General features: G+C 43.2%; 2 protein-coding genes across 5 annotated transcripts in view; one reads left to right on the top strand and one right to left on the bottom strand.

Annotated features, from left to right (window-relative positions):
* slc25a26 (solute carrier family 25 member 26) overlaps positions 1-18,064 on the top strand; it is a 56,448-nt gene extending 38,384 nt beyond the window's left edge. Inside the window, exons 7-10 of one of the 3 annotated variants that reach the window (XM_030730418.1) lie at positions 4,222-4,291; positions 7,824-7,888; positions 11,241-11,314; positions 17,038-17,279. In XM_030730418.1, coding sequence (XP_030586278.1) covers positions 4,222-4,291; positions 7,824-7,888; positions 11,241-11,314; positions 17,038-17,134 — 306 coding nt within the window. In that variant the 3' untranslated portion in view covers positions 17,135-17,279. Of the gene's footprint in view, positions 1-4,221; positions 4,292-7,823; positions 7,889-11,240; positions 11,315-17,037 lie in introns of all 3 variants that reach the window. The other 2 variants (XM_030730417.1, XM_030730419.1) reach the window with 2 other exon arrangements.
* Positions 18,065-19,969: 1,905 nt separating this feature from the next.
* Positions 19,970-21,506, bottom strand: part of lrig1 (leucine-rich repeats and immunoglobulin-like domains 1) — a 35,633-nt gene continuing 34,096 nt past the window's right edge. For both annotated transcript variants that reach the window (XM_030730003.1, XM_030730004.1), the window contains exon 20: positions 19,970-21,459. In XM_030730003.1, coding sequence (XP_030585863.1) covers positions 21,452-21,459 — 8 coding nt within the window. In that variant the 3' untranslated portion in view covers positions 19,970-21,451. The remainder of the gene's footprint in view (positions 21,460-21,506) is intronic.

Below are 21,506 nucleotides of genomic sequence, written 5' to 3'. Positions count from 1 at the left end.
TCCTCCTTTCTTCCTTCTCCTCTCTCTCTCTTCTTCCTCTCCTCTCCTCTCCTCTCCTCTCTTCTTCCTCTCCTCTCCTCTCCTCTCCTCTCCTCCTTTCTTCCTCTCCTCTCCTCTCCTCTCCTCTCCTCTCCTCTCCTCTCCTCTCCTCTCCTCTCCTCTCCTCTCCTCTCCTCCTTTCTTCCTCTCCTCTCCTCTCCTCTCCTCTCCTCTCCTCTCCTCTCCTCTCCTCTCCTCTCCTCTCCTCTCCTCATTTCCTCCTCTCCTCTCCTCTTCTCCTTTCTTCCTCTCCTCATTTCCTCCTCCTCTCTTCGTTTCCTGTCTTCCTCCCTTCTCCTCTCCTCTCCTCTCCTCTCCTCCTTTCTTCCTCTCCTCTCCTCCTTTCTTCCTCTCCTCATTTCCTCCTCTCTTCGTTTCCTTTCTTCCTCTCCTCATTTCCTCCTCTCTTCATTTCCTTTCTTCCTCCCTTCTCCTCCCCACTCCTCTCCTCTCCTCCATTTTTTAGTTACAATGGCAGGCTAGCCAAGAAAACAGATGAAAAAACAACTGTTTGCAGGCAAGCAGGTTATTACTGCTGTTCCTTCAGTGACCACCAAGATGTTCAGAGGAGTTCTCAAACAAAACTGAAGTGATTTATTTTGAAAAATGCCAAAGTGAAGGAATTTGAGAGAGAGAGTGCATGTGTGTGGCATGGTCTCCCATCTGCTTCACGGCATAAAAATGTGCTGCGTTATGGCCTCTTTTTTTTTTTAATTATTTTTTTTCCACTCTTCTTTTTAATTTCACACCGAGCCAGCACAGCTGCCAGAGAGAGAAAAAGAGAGGAAAATGAAGAAAACCAACCGACCCAGTGCTGTTGTCTAGTCATAAAATGGCTACGCATCTAAATATCTGGATATCACAGAGAAGCATATTCCAGACAGAAGTAGCCAGAGAGTAAATCACGAGGGAATCGGTCACTGCACAGAGATTTAAAGCCTCTCCACACCAGACTGCAATATCCATGTGAATAATTCTCACAGTTCTTTCACACATTAATTTCACAATATTGTGGTTTTCACTCAGTTGTTTTCCCAACAGCAACTGCAGAGTAAAGCCCACAGTTTGCTCCATCTGTTCTGACCTCAAAAATAACATTAGCAAAACAGGAGGGTGTAACACTTTTAGGTTATGATTGAACACCGACTTAGAGCCACAAAAAATCCAGAAAATTTGGAGTCAAAGGCATAAGAGAGCTCAAAATGAGCCAGTGAGGTATAGCACTGTGCAAAAGTGTCGAGTCATTTCTCCTCGTTTCTTTATATTTTTCTTCCAAAGAGCCAGACTTTTATTGTAATTTTTTTAAAAGTGATTTTGATCAATAGTTCTCCAGTTTTTCTCTGGACATTGGCTGCTTTTTCACTCATTTTCAGTCCAGACCTTGAACCTGACTATTTTCAAAGGAATCCTGTTGTTGCTGTGAACCACTGAACACACACGCACACCTATGAATCATTAAAGCATAAAAAAGGCACATAACTCAAGGGATGAATCAGTGCTGTCTACACATAACAGACAACTCAGCAAAGAACCATTCGATAAAAATGCCAAAAACAACTTGACAGGCATAAAATAGTATTTCTGCTTCAACAAGGTGATTCCCAAAGAGCTGTTAGCTGAGAACACAGTGTGCAGTGTATCCTTAAAAAAATGAGGAAACTGGACAAGTGGACAAGTACAATGACCTCCCCAGGCCCTGATCTGGACGTTACTGAAGGAGTGTGGGATCATCTTGACACAGAACACAAGAAGAGCCGTGAATGTCCTTCAAAAAGCCTGGAGAACTATTCCTGCAGAGAGAGTTCAGGCTGTGTTGAAGAATAAAGGTGGTCACACCAAAAACTGACTTTCAGGCTGGTTAGAATTGTACAAACTCTGATATATATAAAGAAATGAGGGGTGGCTCAAGACTGTATGTTTCCAAAAGGCAGAGATTCTAACAGACGTGTGCTGTACAAGGACCCACCGCCCTCTTTCCTGTGGGAAGGCAACCAGGTGCAAAGGCTGATCCTGACTCAAGGGTTCACAGGTCAAAAAGTTTGTTTTCCCAGGTTTACTCCTTATTATTTATTCATGAAACGGGTAGTAAAGGAGGGGGGAGAGTCGGAATGGGAGAGAAACAGAGGAATCCCCCAGTGCGAGGCCTTTGATGTGGAAAACAAAATCTCCTTTTTAATCTGCCCTCTAATGAAATACACATGACGTATCCTGAGCTCATCCACACTGTCTGCTGTTCCTTCTTTCTTCCCTTTCTTTGTGTTTACTTGTTTGCGTTTGCACGCACATGCACACACACATGGTCTTTGCGACGTCCGCACGTGTGCGGGAAAGGAGGAGAATAAGATAACCTGAAACACATTCAGCTCGCAAAGTGGAGAAGAGACAAAGAAAATATTAGTAATCACTCCATGCTGTTGCTCAATTGCTCTCACTGAGAAGTAATCATAGCTTGCAGCCCCCGAGGCAGCACAGCTGTCCACATGCATTTTATACACAGGCTAACCTCGCAGACTTGGCCTCCTCGCCCCCTTTTGCCAAAACTGGTGAGGGGAGAGAGTCAGAGAGATGGTCTCCCTTCCCATCATGACTTTAATCTCAAAACAAAGACATCAGGTGGTTTCACTCAGTAGCCACTTTTGAGCTGTGAGGGGTTTTATACACAGTAAGTATTAGGAAAATACTTTTGTCTTGATTGTTTATATAATTCAAACAGTATCTTCTATTGATAAAATTCTGTGTTGTTAGCTTTTTTCTAGTTTAAGTCGAGTGTAGCTTGGCCTGTAGAATAACTTTTTTTTATATCTCTAGCTTTAACAGAAATGGAAAGGTTTAGAGACCCTACATGGTCAGGCCTTTGTAACTTCCCCTTTGGCGAGTACTAAGAGAGGCTTTTAGTGGCTGGTGAGTCACTCAATTCTCCTTTGAGGTATTTATATATATATATATATATATATATATATATATATATATATATATATAAATTTTTTTTTTTTTTAATGTTGGATGTTGTGAAGCTCAGCTTTGTGTTTAGTCATTATAGTGTTGCAGGAGCCACCTTCTCTTCAGCTTTTTAAAAAAAATTTTGGCCACAGCAGCTTTATTTGCAGTGTAGACAGACAGGAAACGGGGGGAAAAATACGGGGAAGACACGCGGGAAAATCAGCAACAGGCTGGGACTCGAACCCGCGCTGCTTACTCTGCAAAGCGGCATATATATGTGGTCTCCTGCTCCACCAATGAGCTACCCGGGTGCACCTTCAGCCTTTTTTTTTTTTTTTTTCTTTTCTTTTAAACTGTTGATATATTTGCTGCCAGAATTTGCTGATATTTAACAGAATATATATATTTTTTTGTTTGTTGTGAATTAGCCATGGCCCTAACAAGCTAATTAAGGTATAGAAGAGCCTGTTGATTTTTTTTTTTAATTATTATTTTGCAGGGTGCTCAATTCCTCTTTGTCTGTAATCTTGCTGAAAATGTTGAAACAAATATTTCAATGCCTGTTCGATGCCTTTAACAGAGTAACAGACATTTTTACTGGTTCTCACTGTTTTAAATATCAATATTCTACAAAAAATGTGTCACTAAATATTTAATGAATAAATTGGCAAAATATTTTGTGTAGTCATTCATGGAAAGCCTCAGCTGTACATTTATATTTAGTTCTTATTGGCAAGTATAGTGGGCTAACAGGCTAATGTGTAGTGTGCCAGCTTTTACATTGTTTAAGCAGTGTCTATGCCGCCTGCATATTGATTTTAATCTGGTGTAAAATATTCTGTTATTTTAAAAATAATACTGGATCTGCGAATATTTGATGGCCTGTTGTACTGCATGATGGCATCTAAACAATATGTGTCAAGCATAATGGAGAGGAAACACTGCAGCATGTTCTCTTGCCTCCCCCTTATCCCACATCATTTCTTGGGAAACAAGTAGCATGACATCACTGGGGAGAAAAGGCAACACAAAAATAGCCGGACAGCACATTTCCCAGCTGTGGGCTCTAAAGCCCAGCCCAGACCAGGGTTCACAATATGTTTTCAATGTGTCTGATAGCTCCACTAACTGCAGTCTTCTCTCCCTCTCTTTGTTTCTCTCCCCCATTTTCTTTCTCTTTCATCATCCTCCTCTATCTATAACCCTCTCTTTCTCTCTTGACATTTCTTCTCTTTCTCCCAGACTCTGTGGTCATCGAGGCAAGGTCACACGCTCTACTCTTGGCAGTCAGCAGTGTGCGGAGCTGTTGCAGGTGCAGGGGATTATATGCTGCTTTGAGAAAGAGGACGAGGGGAGGGAAAGGGGTTAGGAAGGAAGGAAGGAAGGAAAAGTTTACCCAAAACTGCGTTAATGTAAGGTTTCTCAAATTTGAGCTCTGCAGACAAATCCCACCCTCACCTGATTTGCCAAAGAGGAAAAAATAATTCCAGGATTTATCTTATGCAATATTAACAGGTGGCATTAAACTGGCAGTCCTCGGTGCATTGATCCTGGATTGTTTCCACAACAGAAAAGTCTCATTATCACAGTTCTCGACTCATTCAGCCAGTGAACATTATTCCACAGCAGACTTTATGGTTCTGTCTTCGCCTGGATGAGGTGATACGCAGACAACCAGAGGGAAAGACGGGAGAGATGAGATGGAGCAGCTTCTGGCCATGAGCCTCTACAGCTTTGTGACATGTAGATATATTAATATAATGTAAGTTTAAAAAAAAACCATTGGAACATCTCACGACTCATTAGCTTTGTTCAAGCCATGCACAAGAAAGCATTTTGCTTTCAAAACTAAAGCAGCTGTTTTCTTCAGCTCCATAACAGAAGAGGTAATGCAGCGCAGTGGTAAACAGGAGCTAACAGCTCAGAAACATTTTGAAGGTATTAAATTAAAAGTGAGGACATACTTTTAGCTAAAATAAAAAATGAAGATGCATCGTCTTTATCCCAGATCTGGGAATTCTTTTCTTATAGCAGAACACAAACATTTTCAGGAAGTAATACATTTTTCTGCAGCACATATTATGTTTGTAATTAAATGTAGGCTTTCAATTATTTTGCATTCTGTTTTTGTAAAATTTCTTTATTTCTTTTTTTAACCATCTTCCAATTTCTTGGAATATCGATGAATTAGAGAAGAAATGGAACTGTGAAAAAGAGGTTCATACTAAATGGTTTGGAAAAGTGATTCTCAGTTACCATTTTTAAAAAGCTTTATTTATTTAAATAGTGGCTTTCAGTACTTGGGCTCTACATAATCAGTGTAACCAGAGAGTAATGCAGACCCAGGGGTAGCACCGTAGCACTGTCCTCCTTCATGAAAGAAAATCTGTCACACCATCTGTCTTTTTACCCAGTGCTCCATTTTTTGTGAGGAAAAATCAAAACCCCAATCTAAATACATATTTCAGTAAAAGAACAGTTCTGCTGGCCAGTCCATGGAGAATTTATTGGACTTTTACAGCTTTCAGTCCATAACTCTTAAAAATGCTACAGCGTGCCAGACAGGACAGGAAGATGGAGGTTAGGTGCTCTGGGGGTGATAGTGAGATTGAAGTGGGACTGATGGAGGGAAAAAGTAATGACCCCCCAGGAACTAAGATGTGGCATTGGGCCATCCCCCACCTGGACTATGTCCTCAGTGGAAAGAAGATGAGAAAGAGATGGCAACAGATTGGAGATATAGTTGCTTCAAAAGAAATAAGCATGACTAAGCATGCTTCCAAGGACTCAGACTTTCTTGTAATTGTTAAAGTGGTCTTGAGCGATAGTTCTCCAGACTTTCTGAAGGTCTTTCAGAATTATTCTTTGGATATTGGCTGCTTTTTTCACCCAATTTCCAATTTCTTTAGATGAATCTACAAAAATACCAAAGATGAAAGTTTGACAGGAATGGAATAGCATTTTTTGCACCAACAAGATGATTCCCAAAGAGCTTTTAGCTGAAAACTTATCTCGGCATGGTGTGCAATGCGCACCATGTTTACGGAAACAAATTTGAGTAAACTAGACAAATGGAGGACAAAAGAAGAAGTGGGAGGCCTAAAAGAAATCTCTACAGCAGATGAGCAGTACCTGAATATCATATCCATAAGAAATAAGAAAAAATCCAGCAAAGACCTGAGACAGAGAGATGCGTCTGGCCCCTCTAGTCAAAATTGATGGAATTCAGAACGCAGAAAAGTACAGTCAGATTTTGATCCACAGTGCAGTACCATCTGGAAAGTGTCTGATTATCAACAGCTTCATTTTTCAGCTGAACACCCTGCCAGTGCAGTAAAAGCATACCTGGAAGACACACGATGGAACATTATCAGTCATGGATTGGCCTCCCCAGAGCCTGGAAGCAGTGTGGGATCATCCTGACAGAGAACAGAACAAAAGGCAGCAACATCCAAAGAAGAGCTTTGAATGTCCTTGAAGAAGCCTGGAGAACTATTCCTGAAGACTACTTAAAGAAATGACAAGAAAGCATAAGAAGATTAAGGGTGGTCACACCAAATGTTGGCTCGTTAAAATTATACAGACTTTCTTTTTTACCTTATATGCTGTGTTTCCACGTTTGCACGTTTCAATAAATCACTGCACCTAATTCCTCATGAAATATAAAGAAATAACGAGTGGCTCAAGACTTTTACACGGTACTGTTAAATACAGCAGCATTACAGCAGTTATTATGTTTGAGAACATGTATTTGCACAGAGAATGGGCAGTCTCAGATAAATGGGAGAGGCGGGGCGTTGGGGTGGGGTGGGTCCAGGGTAGGAGTCAAGTTCACGTCCCGCCGTGACCAAGCTGCTATCCAAGAGGGATCCTCAAGTTTCAGTCACTTCCCCTTACACTGCACTTCACACAGTCTCTCTCTTACGCATACATAATCTGCTTGACACTGAAAATGCTCACACAGGCGCGTTTAATCATCTCAGATATCTCTATGAGTATCCTGCACTGACTTATGGCAGCTTTGATTCTGTACAGACACAATCATGTCACTCAGCTTCATCCCATGTTGTTTTTTTTTAATACATGTGAGATTTATTGGGATAATTCTTTACTGCTAACAAACAACCAAAGCGTGCTACAGTAAGACGGCTGTAGTGTTTTATTCTTAACTTCTCCCCCTCGACAACAGAGAGCAACCATTAACCACACAGATCCTGATGTTTTCCTGCAGCCCCAGCACTCTTGCAGTCACATTGCTCCTCAGCGGCCCAGATAGATATGTTTATGAAGAACAGTTGCTATGTTTGTGGCAGTGACACACACATAAAACACACTTTCTCACTTATACACACACTCTTCCGCTCACTGGAGACACCTCTGGATTTTGCTGCCTGTCCAGCTTCCCACTTGGAGTGTTGGAGGGAAGTTGGGGTGTAACTTCTCTATAAAGCTCATAGGAGTGTGTGTGTGTGTGTGTGTGTGTGTGTGTGTCTTTTTTTGCATGCATGTGCATATAATCAGGTGTGTGTAAAGCTCAGGGGAAGGCGTGGGTTGGACGACGCAGTAGGAAAGGGGGAGGTGGGAATAGAAGTGTGTCTCTGGTTTTTGTGGTCTAATAACAGTGGAAGGTCTGGGACTTGGAATATTATGATTTTATGAAGTTAATAGAGTTGAGGGCCAATAGTTCCTGTGTTTATTGCTGAATTAATACATTACTGTAACTGTGGTTAAGTAATTGGACGTTTTATGGGTTTATTTTTCATATTTAAAGGCTGTTCTGAGAGCAGAGAGAGGGGCTTTTTTATGTTTGCACTTTGCTGAATGTGTTTATGTATCTTTTGTAGGTGCGGTAGCTGCATTTGTTACCACTCCTCTTGACGTGGCAAAGACCAGGATCATGCTTGCAAAGGTATACACACTTTAAACACGGCCACACAGCGCAACGCCTCCTCTGGCAGCGACTTTTAAACACTGCTGTCAGGTGATGCCTCGCAGGCAGGGAGCTGAGCGGCCCCGCAGCCTGAGCACATTTCAACAGTGTCGGCATGCAGGACAGAGCAGGCCAAGGTAGCGCTGGGACATTAGTGACGAATACACGCTCATATATCACCTCATCTGGAATATGGACCATTTTGGGAAGAGGGTGTTTGTGCGCATGGTTAGTGTTAGAGCCTGGACACGTTGCTACTTCAGGAGATTTTCCATCTCGAGGCTGCTTGTCACTGAGAGGTGAAGCAGAAGTCCGTTGTCCCTCCGGTTAACTCTCCTACTTTGTCCGTCTTCTAAAACTGCTCCCCTCCCCCTGTCTTCTGTTATTCCTCCTCTTCCTCCCTCTCTTCATCGCCTTTTTCTCTTCTGGCTTGCTCTAACTGTACGTCTGGCTTCCCTCACTATGTCCTGTGTGTGTGTGTGTGTGTGTGTGTGTAAAGGGTAGTGAGTTCAGAGTAACCTCAATCAGCCCCCCACAGACACACACACACACACACACACACACACACACACACACACTGTCCTTGGAGAAGACACAGTGTTCCATTCCCACCTCGTCCTAACTAATGAGATACTGGAATTAACATAAGACTCCGACAGTCCTGATCTCCTGTGAGAAGCCGTTGGCTGTAGGTGGAACAGTGTGTTACAAAAGCTTCCTGTAAACATTATCTGAAACACAGCTGCTGTAATTTAACCACCAGCAAAGGACTTGGCCTGCATCGAGTTTCAGTTATAACTTTATAAGGCCAAGTTTTTGATTCACTAAAGGCACCACAGGTGAGCTTAGAGACGGCGCTCCATTGAGAACGAAACAAGAATATTCTGCTATGCAGTTTAAACTGCTTCCACTGTCAGGCTGGAGGCAGCTTCTTTAAAATCCATCCACAGTTCACTTTAATAGAAGGGTTCAATATACGGATGCATCTCAAACGGTCTTTTTCTTTTTTGTACTTTAACTCAAAAAGGTCAACTTTCATATATTCTTTATTCATTACACGTAAAGTGAAATACTTCAGCACTTGTATGATTATGGCTTGCTGCTCATGACAATCTTAAATTATTAGCATATCAGTCAGATACGGAAATGTCCAACTCCTAACATGTACGTTCATCTATTCATTAAATAGTTGTTTAGCGCTGCTTTACCATGAATGCACCAATACTACGTGGCACGGAGGGGAGCGGCGTGTTGCTCAGGTTGCTTTGATAATCTTGAATGCATTTTTAGGTCGTGTTGAAAATGCTTACTCTGAGGTTTAGTTCAGGTGAGTTGGCTGGCCAGTCAAGCATAGAAAACCATTTGGTAGTAGGTCTGGTCCAGTGAGCAGGTGTGAAGTCCTGCTGGAAAAGGAAAACAGCAGCTCTGTAAAGCCGTTCAGCAGATGGAAGCATGAAGTGCTGGACTTCAAACGCCTTTTAATTTTAAGAAATACTCTATATTGCCAAAAGTATTCAGTCGTCTGCCTTCACACGCATATGAAAATGAGTGATGTCCCATTCTTAATCCATAGGGTTTAATATGATGGCGGCCCATTGTTTGCAGCTGTAACAGCTTCAACTCCTCTGGGAAGGTTTATGGGAATTTTGGACCGTTTTTCCAGAAGCACATTTGTGAGGTCAGACATTGATTCTGGACAAGAAGGCTTTTTTTTAAAAAATTACTGAATAAAAAAAATTTTAAAAATCATATTTATCATGATGGCTTTGTTGCATTTCCTGTCAGTCAACTTATCAACCAATAGTCCAAATTGTTATAGCTCTAAAAACTGTGTGGCAAACATCTCAAATCAGAAGTTTTCCCCAGCAGTGCTTTACTTAAGGAAGGATTGCATTTTTGGGACTCAAGTTTGGTGTAGTTCAGCCAACTCCATAGTGGCTGGATGACAAGTCCAGGCAGGAGCGTTAGAGAAAGTGGTGTTGATGGTTGTGGACGCTTTGGATCTGGACGCTGGGAGGAAATTGGGTGTTGGAACTTGTCACATCAGTTTCCTTCCCACAGCAGACAGAATGAAAGACTGGTGTTGTACAGTAAGGCAAAGTGGCGCAGACGAAACGCGGGTGGGCCGACGTCCAGTAGGGCCCCTCCAGGGCAGGACTGCCTGCAGCAATGGCAACATGCCTGCTGCACCACAGTGCTGCCTCACGCCTCCCTATGCTGCTACTGTTCAACACTGTTTTTCTTAGACTGGGAGTGATTTCTGCCTGTTCATCCCAGCGCTGCCATCAGTGTCGTGTTTATTAATATCAACTGGAACCAACTGTGGGAAACACAGGACTCTGTGGAGCAGCTATTACTGTTCAAACATTTCACTGGGAACATATTAGATGCAAGAAAACCCAGAAAAACACACTATGAATCACTTTTAAATCTTAAATTTGGACAGCAAAGAAACTCAAGTCTGTAAAAACTCAAACTGAGATGCATGAAGATATTTTTATGTCAGCATAGGTTAGACAGGGACTGTGTGTCTTGTGTGTGTTTTGGACACCCTGTTCCGTCGTTCCACCATTCCACAGCGGGAAAGGAAAAGAAAACTTGTTAGACCAGACGAGGAGGAGGGGGGGATTCATTTCTCAGCCACCTGCCTCCAACAGAAACACAAGAAATAGGGGTGTTTTTCCTGTTTACCTGAAGAAAAGCAGCACGAATCCGACTCACAATTCACAGCAGATGCTGCAGACTGTTTCCTGCATGTTCAACAAGCTGTACCGTGGATTGGTGTGCGCGCACCCACGCACAAAGTCCTTAAGCCGCACTCAGCTCTCTCCTACTTATTGAATCTCTCCTCAGCTATCGCTTCCATTTTTCTCTTTCTCCGTTTGGGCTGAAACCACCCACCATCACTTAACCCAAACTGGCCTTATCGTGCCGCTCTCATACCCCTCTGACACTCCACGCTGATGGATTCAAAACTCTCCGGCCAGCTAATCCGTTTAGTATAAATAAAACCACTGGACTGTTGGGAGTGGAGGGAGACGGGGAGAACTTGTTGAGTGTGTTTTTTGAGTGGGCAGCTGGTTGGGCGTGTTTCGGAGTGGGTGCCTGCGTGGGTGTTGGAGGTGACACCTGCGCTGACACAGCTGTCCATGAGCAGAAAGAGAAGGAGGGGGAGGCTGGAGGAAGCTGGGCTGGGGAAGACTAAACAGGGTGTCTGTCTGAGGTGCAGGAAGCAACGGAGACGATCTATCAGTCATCGCACCTCTATTTGTGCTCTCTTAGTCCCTCTTTCTCACTCACTCTCTCTCTTTCTCTCTCCTTCCCTCTCCAGGCGGGCTCAACCATAGCGAGCGGCAACATCCCAATGGTGCTCTGTGACGTGTGGAGGAGTAGGGGCATTACAGGGTGGGTGTGTGCGTCTTGATTTTGGTGAAACATTCAAAGACCCTTGTGATTGTTTAAAACCAAACAACCTCTTTACACAAACCATTTTATCCCAAGCTACTTTAAAAAGCTCGTATTTTACATGATTTGATTTAACTCGGCTCCCGATCCCTCACGTAATCAAGTTTGATGATAGAGTGGTTCCTCCAGGGAACGTGAATTTACAGCCGCGGCTGAAAAATGAGATGTATAAAAGCTTTTCCTGCTGACTTGCTGTACTGTCTTATTGATTAAGGTGTTACAAGGGGCCAAGTGGAAGGGTTTATTTAAGTGTTTTGATGTGTTTATGATGCGCACTGGACAAAAGGCCAGGTCTAATGGGGCCACAGAGGGCTGCCAGCGCTAAAACAAACCCTCAGTCCTGGTGAGTAATGGGCCTGCTTGTGTACAAGCTGCCATCGTTTAGTCAGGATGCACCCCGGCGTAATGCTCGCGGCAGATTTGGTTTGGGACTGGGCCAAATACTAGTAGGACATTGCTCTCCCCCTTTCTGTCTCACAAACGCATACACACATGCAAATGCAAACCACTAGTTTGTGTTTGTTTTTAGCGGACACGGTGCTGGAATCTAATCAGAGCCGAGGGTGATTCCCTACAAACCGCTTTCAAACATTAGTAACAGTCTGGGCATCATTTTTAATAAAGATCACATTTGAGACTTCATTAGGATCTCAGTGAGCTGATATTTGGCAGGCCCCCGTGGAAAAACCCTAACTACAAGTCCCACTCTCCCTGCTGCAACACAGGAGAACTCTTTAGAGCCTGTCTCTACTTCTGCACCACATGGAAAGCTTTGGGGTCCCCCCCCCCCCTCATTGTATCATCATCCTGGGCTCAGCTGTGTCTCAGCTGCACCCAGAGAACAAGGACCGTAAGCTTAAAATGACAACCTCTTCTTCTTCCATGATGCGATGTAACCAGAGAAGGTGAAGAATGAGAACAAAGAGAGTAGCTAAGAGACACATTAAATGCAGAAAGAAAGGAGGGTGTGTAAAAAGTAAAAAAAAAAAAAGTGGTGGTGGAGGAGGGGGTGTCTGTTGTTCCACAGGACCAAAGGCCCGGTGGTTTCACTGGTGCATGCCTGATACAGATTGCTGAGGCTTTAAAGCTGCAATTATGGTAATAGGCCCAATTGCTGTGTAGTGAAGCTCTAAAGTGCTTCCATGTGTGTGCCATGCCCCAGAGACCCCGGGTTAGGAGAGAGCGGTGCAGCTCAGCAGCCTCCCCCCAGTAACCTGCAGAATAACCAAACACCACTAGGAGTCATAATAAAGACTAATGGGCAACATGTCCTCAAGGCTCTCTGATTGGCTGCTGACACGAACCAAAATAGAAGAAAAGCAAATAAAGAACATGTTCTTACCTCATACACAGCAGAGAAACCTGCCGTAAACTGTAATTGTACTTTTCTGTTATTGTTCCTGTGAGGAGTAGAGTCATGCTGGGTTGCAGGAAACTGTAAAGTTGTGCACCGATGTGCAACTGTCCACTTATCCTTTGAGCATGTCCCTCTTTTGCCTTGTAAATATCTTGAGGACTCTTGAATACTCCTGCTTTAGACGGGATTTCTGGGAAAAGGTGTAATTTCTGTCTTATTCCTCTGGAGTCGAACTTTTCCTACAGCAGTGCGCCGAGAAAACAACTAGATTAAATAGCATTTTTACAGACTGTAGTTCTGTGTTTATTGGAATACCACGTTAATTCAGCCTGTAGCACAGGTGTCGAACTACAGACGGAATTATTTCTTAACATTTATCAAATTCATTTAACGCTTGAATAAAGGCAAGAAATATGTTTCTGTTTCTTTCCAAATTCCTCATCCAAGTCTGAAACTTGTTAGTTCTTACTAAAATTGAAAGTGGGTCCAAATGGTAAGAAGTCTAATGGCTAAAGCTAATCACACAGGAGCAAATGGCACACTTGTTGGAGACTTCTTTGAGTTGTGGATGGTGTTCTAGTGCAGCAGGATGGTATATGTGATTAGTAGTAAAGCACTGTGGCTCAGCTGAGGTCCTTTTTCTAATAGTTTTCGACAAAAATGGAGCTGTGCTGCACAGAAAGTACTTGTTGGAGACTCAGTGGTTTGGGTTATCTGTTCAGATAAAAACGTCCACCATGACTAAAGTTATATAACAGGTAAAGATAACACAGAGGGAATGGGGTGACTACAGATGAGTGAGTTATATTCCATGCAGTGGCTTTTAAGGAAAGTGCATTCACGTCTGTTTTTGTCTCGACTGTTATCATCCCACTTTTCTACCAGAAATTCAAGTCCACCCACTCCGTGCTAGAAGAACATAAAAAAGATCGATCTTCCTCAGATTTGTTTCAAGACCCAAACACGTTAGAGTTGGTCTCTTTCCTCTTAAATTCATCCTTTCAAAGAGTTTCCGAGTAAGCCTGTTTTTTTTTTTGGAACCTGTTCCTAAACTAGCTCCAGAAATTTGCTCTCAAATAAATATGAAGATCTCTCCCTCTTTCTCCTTAAGTAGCACCGGCATTTTTCTTCACTGCAACCAAAACAGTTTGTCTGAACTCAGAACCGTTCTTCCATACTCTCCCGTCGAGCTCCGAAACTATATTTATCCTGATTCCTCAGGAGCGGTGATTGGCCGACAATAGGGGCATGACAGCTCTCTGCGGATGGCCAGGCCGTGATGTCAGAATGAGTCAAGGCTTCCCGAGGGGAATATCTGAGCTCTGGCTCTGCTCTGACGTCCACAGGTGGGCCTGATCCCAGACAGGAAATGTAACGCTAGCAGAGAGCTGAGACAAAACATGAGCGCTGAGTTTAAAATTAGTTCATTCCTCGCACTGCTGGCTATCAGACCATCACATGATGGAGAAGGTTGAGTGGAATACATGGGGATCTGGCATGTTGTTGTTAGGCTGTCCACCTGCCCTTTGTGGCTTTACTCTGTTACTTCTGTCAGTGGGTTTTGATTAGCTTTGGATTGTATTTGATATCATTGTGTAAGCAATGCGCAGCACTCCCCGGAGCAAGCCTGCGGCTTTTGTTTCAGCAGATGGTGATAGATAGCCGTGCTGAGATGGAAAGAGCACATCGAAGGGCAGGGCAACAGCCTCTGACTAATGTCCCATGTTTATTTGCAGCAGTTCAGTTCACGCTGGGATAAACACACTTGTATAAGGTCTCTCACACTTCCAGCTTCCTCTCCGTTTCACACACTTATCAGAGCCAGACACGCAAAGCTGAGCCCTCTTTTGAGAACAGCCGACCTAGGCTGGGGCATTCTTAAATGTGGAGTTGATCCCAGAGATGCTTGGCAACTTTTATAACTTTACAATGGACAACATGAAAATAATCCCCAGATCTCAGATTTCCAGTGAAAGAGCTGCACTTTCTGTATGTGTCCAGAAATAGTCGCTTCATGTAGGACACAAATTAAAAGGAAACGGACTTCTGTGCGTGACGCAGCCTGCACAGACGCTTTAGGAAGAGATTTTTTTCTCAGCTTGTTTTTCTGAGTATAAGAACTCATGTTAAGCGTCAAAGTATATTCTTGACCTTCTTCTCCGCTTGAGCATGTGGGCAGATGCTTAGGCACAGTAGAGCTTTGAGCTAAATGTTAATATAGTAAATGCTTAGAATCACAGCATCTGCAGTGGAGCGGCTTTAAAAAAAAAAAAATGGTGCATTTGTTGATGAAATAACAAACTTTGGACTGTGTGGCTCTGCAGCAGAAGCTGGTGAAGTTCTGAAATGCAATAATACACCTTATACCTTACCCCACAGTTGCTAGCTGGAAGACCTGTTTTGATTTGTTCTCTATGAAAACCTGAAACCTTAAAAATGTGATGTGTAAGCACAGAACTGGCCTGGTCAGGTTGCCCAGAAGCTGTTAGCTCTTCAGAATAATTTTCTTTTTGTGTGTGTGCACGCGCGTGTGCGCATGTGCGCGTGTGAGATGTATTTGCATTCAATAAGCATTTTTAAGGCTGATGGAAACCAAATCAAGCTTTGCAATATTTCAGAAGTTTTATAAAAACGAGAATGGACAGAAAGCTAAGTGTCAACACACCCACAAAGTTGATGAATGCAGACAGACATGTTGTGTGTGTAGACACTTTCTTTTCAAACACACATGCACAGGCACACATCCACCAGCACACAATACTCTTCATCCATTACATCTGGCCTGGACCGGGCCAGACCATGTGAGTGTGGGGGCGTATTGGCAGACAGAAGGTGTTGGTAGGCAAATGCTATGCGAGAAAGTCAGGCAGAGCGAAGTGGGGAAAATAAGAGGAGAGACAGACATGGAAAGCCAGATGAGCTGACAGGACAGAGCGAGCATGTGTCTTAGAAGCGCATGACGCAGCAAGAAAAGGAGTCGGAGGAGAAATCCCCAAACAAGTGATCCAGCTGAGGGGGACGTTGCTGAAGGGAGAGACAGCGAAATGGATGGATGGACAGCAGAGAGACATGTGTGAATGTCATCTGGCCATCAGTCATGCAGGGAGGGGGGTGGGAGCTCCAGGGAGGACCTAGGGTGGAGGCTTGGAGCCTAATCCCAAAAACAGCTGTGTGTAGCAAGAGGGAGCTGGGTGGGTTGGATCTTGGGAGACGAGTGCTCTCTCATGGCCCGTCACATCCTTTGACCTCCCCCCCAGACGTCAGCAGCTCCTCATTGGGCCTCAGTCGCTGTAGCCCGGGCCCCTCGCTCTGCTCTTTGTGAAAGCGGCTCACCAGCGTGGCCTCATGTTTGACGCGCTCCCATGGACCCTCTGCAACCAAAGACGAAGCCCCTCTTCTGTGAAATCGCAGTAAATCACTCACACTTTCCATCAGTGGAGCTGCACATGAGACGGTCTGAGCCGCTCTGTTCATTTAAGCTGCAGCAGGAGAGTTTTGTGAGAGCTGAGCCACACATGTCTGAGTGTAAGGAAATGTACTGTGCCTAAAATCACTTTCAAATAGATGTTTTTATTTTATTTGTAATTTTAAAAAACTATTTTCAGATGATTGTCACATTTATTTTGGAAGCACGTGAATGAAGAAGTTAGAACTGTAACAAAGGGAGCGCGTGCAGCGTTATTTCTTTCCAGGATTCTGATTGGCCAGCATGGCTGTCAGTTTGGGAGTATAGCCTTGCCTCTTCAGCATGCTCTTAACTGTGTTTACATTTTTTAATTTCCACATGAGTGCAGGAAAAATAACCTTTGTACACATGGACTGCTGCAGAAACCCTGCAAAAAAAAAAAATATGCACAATAAATCTGCAGTATTCTTAATGTTTATCTTGATTAATTAATATTATTGAATTCATTTGCAACAGAGTTAACAAAGTTTGACAATGAATGTCTCTTTTTGACCGTGTTTCAGTTTTAACTCTTATTCTACACAACTTCTGTAAAACATATTCACTCTGCAGTGATGTATATTCTTTCCTTTGAGAAGGTGGCACCAGCTTAAATTATTGAGTGTTTGATGTCCAAACATTTGGTGATTTATTTATCTGTAAATCAGCTAAATAGTGAGTTGTCCCAACACATTTTAAATAAGAGTAAGAGCAAAGTGGACTGATACTTGGTTGCTCTTTGCTGCATTTTGCAGAGAAGCACTGTAGATGCTCGTAGAGTCCTCAAATAAATGTTGGAAAAATGTCTTTTTTTTTTTTTTTTTTTTTAAAGTAAATGCTGCTCTTTTCCTCTTTCTCCAGTCTGTTTGCTGGCAGCATACCAAGGATGACTTTCATCAGCTTGGGCGGTTTCATCTTCCTCGGAGCCTACGAGAAGGTCCGCCGCACTCTGCTATAGCAGCACGACCTGTCACTGTCCCCAGTCCTGACCTGATGGAGAGAACCAGAACAGCAGGGAAAGCGTCTCTGGAAGCGGAGGTCCCGGCACGCTGCTGTGCCCCGAGGAACGAGGTGCTCAGAGCAGAGCCGCTCACACGGTTGACAGCATTACCCGGAGCGCCAAGTTCCTGCTTATTGGCGGACTGAGTTGATGAGCCGCTCAAACCACCACAGTAGTCTGTTGAAATGAAGCTACACTGTATCATCCAAGAGAGCAGAGTCATTGTAGGAGCAGTGACTTTATGTTTAATGTATGTGTGAGTGAGTTATGTTATTAAAACTGTCTCTTTGTATCTTTTGAGTGAGGCTTGTGTTTCCTTTGTCTCCCTGTGGAATTTCCCTTCTTGGATTAATGATCATTTTAGTGTTTCATCCATGTTTTCTCCTCTCTATTAAACTAAGCCACCTGCTTTAAAGACCCACCAGAGAGATGCAGTAATCTCTCACTATTGTTCCAATCCTGCTGGAAAAAAACTGACCTCATCCACCTGAAACAGTGAACTCTTTATTCAGTTAACAAGGCTTTCAGTTTATCAGAAGGTGTGTTCTACCAAAACTTGACCTACAGCCAAATTAATTTCCGCTCCAGTATACCAAATATTGTACAAGTAAAACATTTGACAGCAGAGCTTTAGAGGCCAACATGTCTCCTGTTTCTCTTTTGCCTTTGTATTTCGGTTGCAGATTAATAGAAAAGTCAGCTCGATCGGCTTCGTGGTTGTTCTGAGGTGCACTTATCTGAAGCTTTTGTCAAAAACAATCCGTACGTGTGATTCTTTTTTTTTTTTAGATATTTTCTTTCGAAGTCTAATCTGGCCTTCTTGTACTTGAGTGTAACCAGTGTTTTGAACCTTGTTGTAAACCCTCTGTATTTACACTGATGAAGGTGCCTCTTGATTGTAGACTTTGACGATGATGCGCCTTCCTCTTTGAGTGTTCTCGACTTGCTTCGATGTTTTTCTTAACCGTGGAAACAATTCTGCCATCATGCACTTTTGTCTTCTCTGGTCCTTCAGATCTTTTAGTGTTTCTGAGCTGACCAGCGCGTGGAGTCTTTTTAGGAGTGTATCACATTTATGATTTGGCAGCCCCTGAAGTTTTTGCTCTCTCTCTCTGATTTCTTTGAGTTTTTTCAGCCTAATGTCGGTCTCCTTCACTATCAACGTCTCTTTGGACCGCATATCGAGTTCCATTGAGCAGCGACCAAATTCAAGTTCAAACCCTGTTAACTGCTTTGAACAAAGACGTGCAACATGAGCAGAGTGTTTGGAGATGGACTGAACACATGATGGGATTCTAATGGAGTAGTTTTAATACTGATGTTCTGTACAAGTGCTAATAGGCATTTATAGAAAGCCGTGCTAGCTGTTTCCTCTTGTCCTTACTGCAGTTGTATGTAGGTGCAGATTTTCTAAAGGTATGAAAACTATAACGTGAAGAAAGTGACTGTACAAATATTCAAATCAAACACTGTCAAAATAAAAGATCAGCCTGATTGGAAGTCATGAAACTGGTCAACATGCTGTTTAAGTCGTGTATCTCAATGGTTATAAATTACTTACGCTCCATTTACTCGATAAGGCGTAGTCACTGAAGGGGTCGGTACGCCAGATTTCACAAAGAAGCTTCATTTTATTTGAGCAGCTGGTTTTGATTTAGTTTCCTGAGGTTGTGAGATATCAGCAGTTCAGTCCCAGAACTGAACCGATCTGCATGACTAGATCAAGCAGAGGTAAGCTCGTGCACATTTGACTCTGTCTTTGATCTTGTTTATTGGAGCAGCAGTTTCCAACTCCTGGACCACAGAGCTGCTGTGCGACCAGGCCACGAGGACAAGATATAAGACAAGTTTGGATCTCTCTGGGTTTCATTTAATGGTTACGTGATGTGATTTCCTGTGTGGCAGGTTTTTTTTTTTCCTTTTTCTTTCCTCATGCTTTCAAAACAAGAGGACAACTTAATGTAACATTTAAAAAGAAGACTCCAGTACATCTTATTGAAGGATTATTCAGCTGGCATATGGAAGAACAGTTAGGTATCGGTGTGTTTTCGGTGTGTTACTTTATGTCATCCTTCAGCAGGTCTGACTGGAAGGACAAAACCTGGCGGGAGCAGGGGGTGGGAGATGAATGGCCTCACAGGTGGGACTGTTTGTCATGCTGCTTGTCACTACGCTGTTGCACAACAATGGTCGGTGTGTGATTGGTGGAGGCCACGGCCAGGGGCATGTCAATCATCTGGTGACAAACGTCCATCTGGAATGCACATCCTGACCCTCAGTCAGACCCGACTCAACAGCAAATATTTTTAACAGCCCGCAGAAGGAAAAAAAAAAATGCCTGCTGTCTTTGGAGCTCCAAGGAGCCAAGAGACATTCCTGTTTGGAAGATTAGCTTTTTGTGTGTGTATAGGCGTGTGTGTGTGTGTGTGTGTAGCTACTAGACTTCTTTGAAGATCAAGGGCTCTGGATTCCCTGTCTTTGTGCATGCTCCATTTGAATTGATGGCTTCTCCACAACCACTGAGACAGGAGAGCAGCGCTAAACGCTAACTCAGCTGTTTGCGATAATGTCGAAACAACATCCTCCCTTTGTGCTTTTATGAGCAAAAAAACAAGGCCCGGCACTGGTAATAATAGCAAAACGGGATTTTATTAGACACTTCAATGCCATGTTAGACACTTCACTGTTTTAACTTTGACATTGGTACAATGGCTTCAGACAGTCTGCATCAATAAATTACTCAGGATATGAACTGCACCTTCGAGTCCCTTTTACCTACTGTTTTTTTTTTTCCCAAAAAAAAAAAAAAAAAAAAGGTTCTCCGTTTGGTCTTGCTGGTAAAAATCATCTCAGTAAGTGCTATCAGGTGTAACCAGAGGAGCACGTCCTCCAGCTTACCTCGATAAGGCCACTTGTTACAGAACACAGTTCAGCTTGAGGGGAGGGGGACGCACATTAGAAAATGCCGATTGGTGACCCAGTGTATTCAGGGACCGTGACAGTCGTGGGTGTTTGGTTAGAGCACATTTCACAAGCTTCCCTAATAGTTTGCAGCAGCAGGCTGCACCTTTAGCTACCTCAGGCATGAATCATTACTCAGTGGCAGTGATTCAGGTGGAGTACTGGCCATTTTGCTCCTGAACGCACAACCCTCCCCTGGATGTCGATCCATAGTACAGCAGTAACACAATGACACATCATCATTCTGCACCTTTCGCTAAATTCGTAGCATTCAGATTTTAGAAAGAAAAAAAAAAAAAAAATGGAGGCATCCGGCCAATTAAACGTCAAAAATTGTGGCCTGGGTTATGAATGCGGCTGTAACTCGTGACAGGTGTCACGCAGTCGCACTGGGAGATTATTACTGGCTCTTGCAGCTTCCAAGTAACAGCTGTTAGCTGTTAGCAGCCACATGTGGTTGCAGATTTGTGCCAAAGTCACTTTCTGGGACAAATAAAGAATCAAACTTAAAGAGGACCTATTATGCTTATTACAGATCTCTCTCTCTCTCTATTTTTCGTATATTATTGGCATCAACTAGAGCAGCTTTGCACGATTCACAGTTCAAAATAATTAATTATTTATGTTTTTATGCCGGGCCTTAGAGCAGCCCACTCAGATCATCCTCTGAAACAAGCCAACCCCTGGCAAACAGAAGGTCTGAACAGCAGGTGGGTGGAAACGGAGCAGTCTGAAGCCTCAGCTTTGGGCTCATAGGGATTACTTCAACACGCAGTGACCTTGTTATTTGAAAACTTTGGCTACATCTAATATGAGCATCCAACACTAACAGCATATTACACATAAAGGAAAAGTATAATAAGTCCTCTTTAAACATAAACAATCCCAGCCAGATCTGAGCAGCTCTGCAGTAACGTGTAGTATTGTGAAACAGGTGGAAGAGCCTTAAGGGTACAGTATGTACTGCTGACTTTAGTGCGTCAAGATAGGCGGAATGTCTCCTCGCACAGAGGAGGTTCCTGCATTCCTATCGGCAGATCGTGTACACAGTCCGCATGTTTATGAAGTGAGTATGAAAAAAAGTGCTTTAACCGACCGCTCGCATCCATGTAACGTACCTAAATAATTAGCATCAAAGCTCTTCCTTCATGCAATAACAGTGGATGTGAATTGTGTTTCTGTAAGGCCACAGCTGGCAGCGTTTGTCCCAAAAACAACCAAACCAAAAAAAAAAAAAACCCAAAACATTCAAGTGCGATCAAGTGTTTTGTTTGCGATAGAACGTGTACCAGGATCTCTCACAGATATATGCTATTACAACTTGAGTTTTCTTTGCTCATGCAATAAGGCACTGCAGCTGAAATGTTGG

The sequence above is a fragment of the Archocentrus centrarchus genome, chromosome 5, assembly GCF_007364275.1.
Source record: "Archocentrus centrarchus isolate MPI-CPG fArcCen1 chromosome 5, fArcCen1, whole genome shotgun sequence".
NCBI lineage: Eukaryota > Metazoa > Chordata > Actinopteri > Cichliformes > Cichlidae > Archocentrus > Archocentrus centrarchus.
Note: the sequence above shows the minus strand (reverse complement) of the source record. Positions and strands in the feature narration are given on the sequence as shown.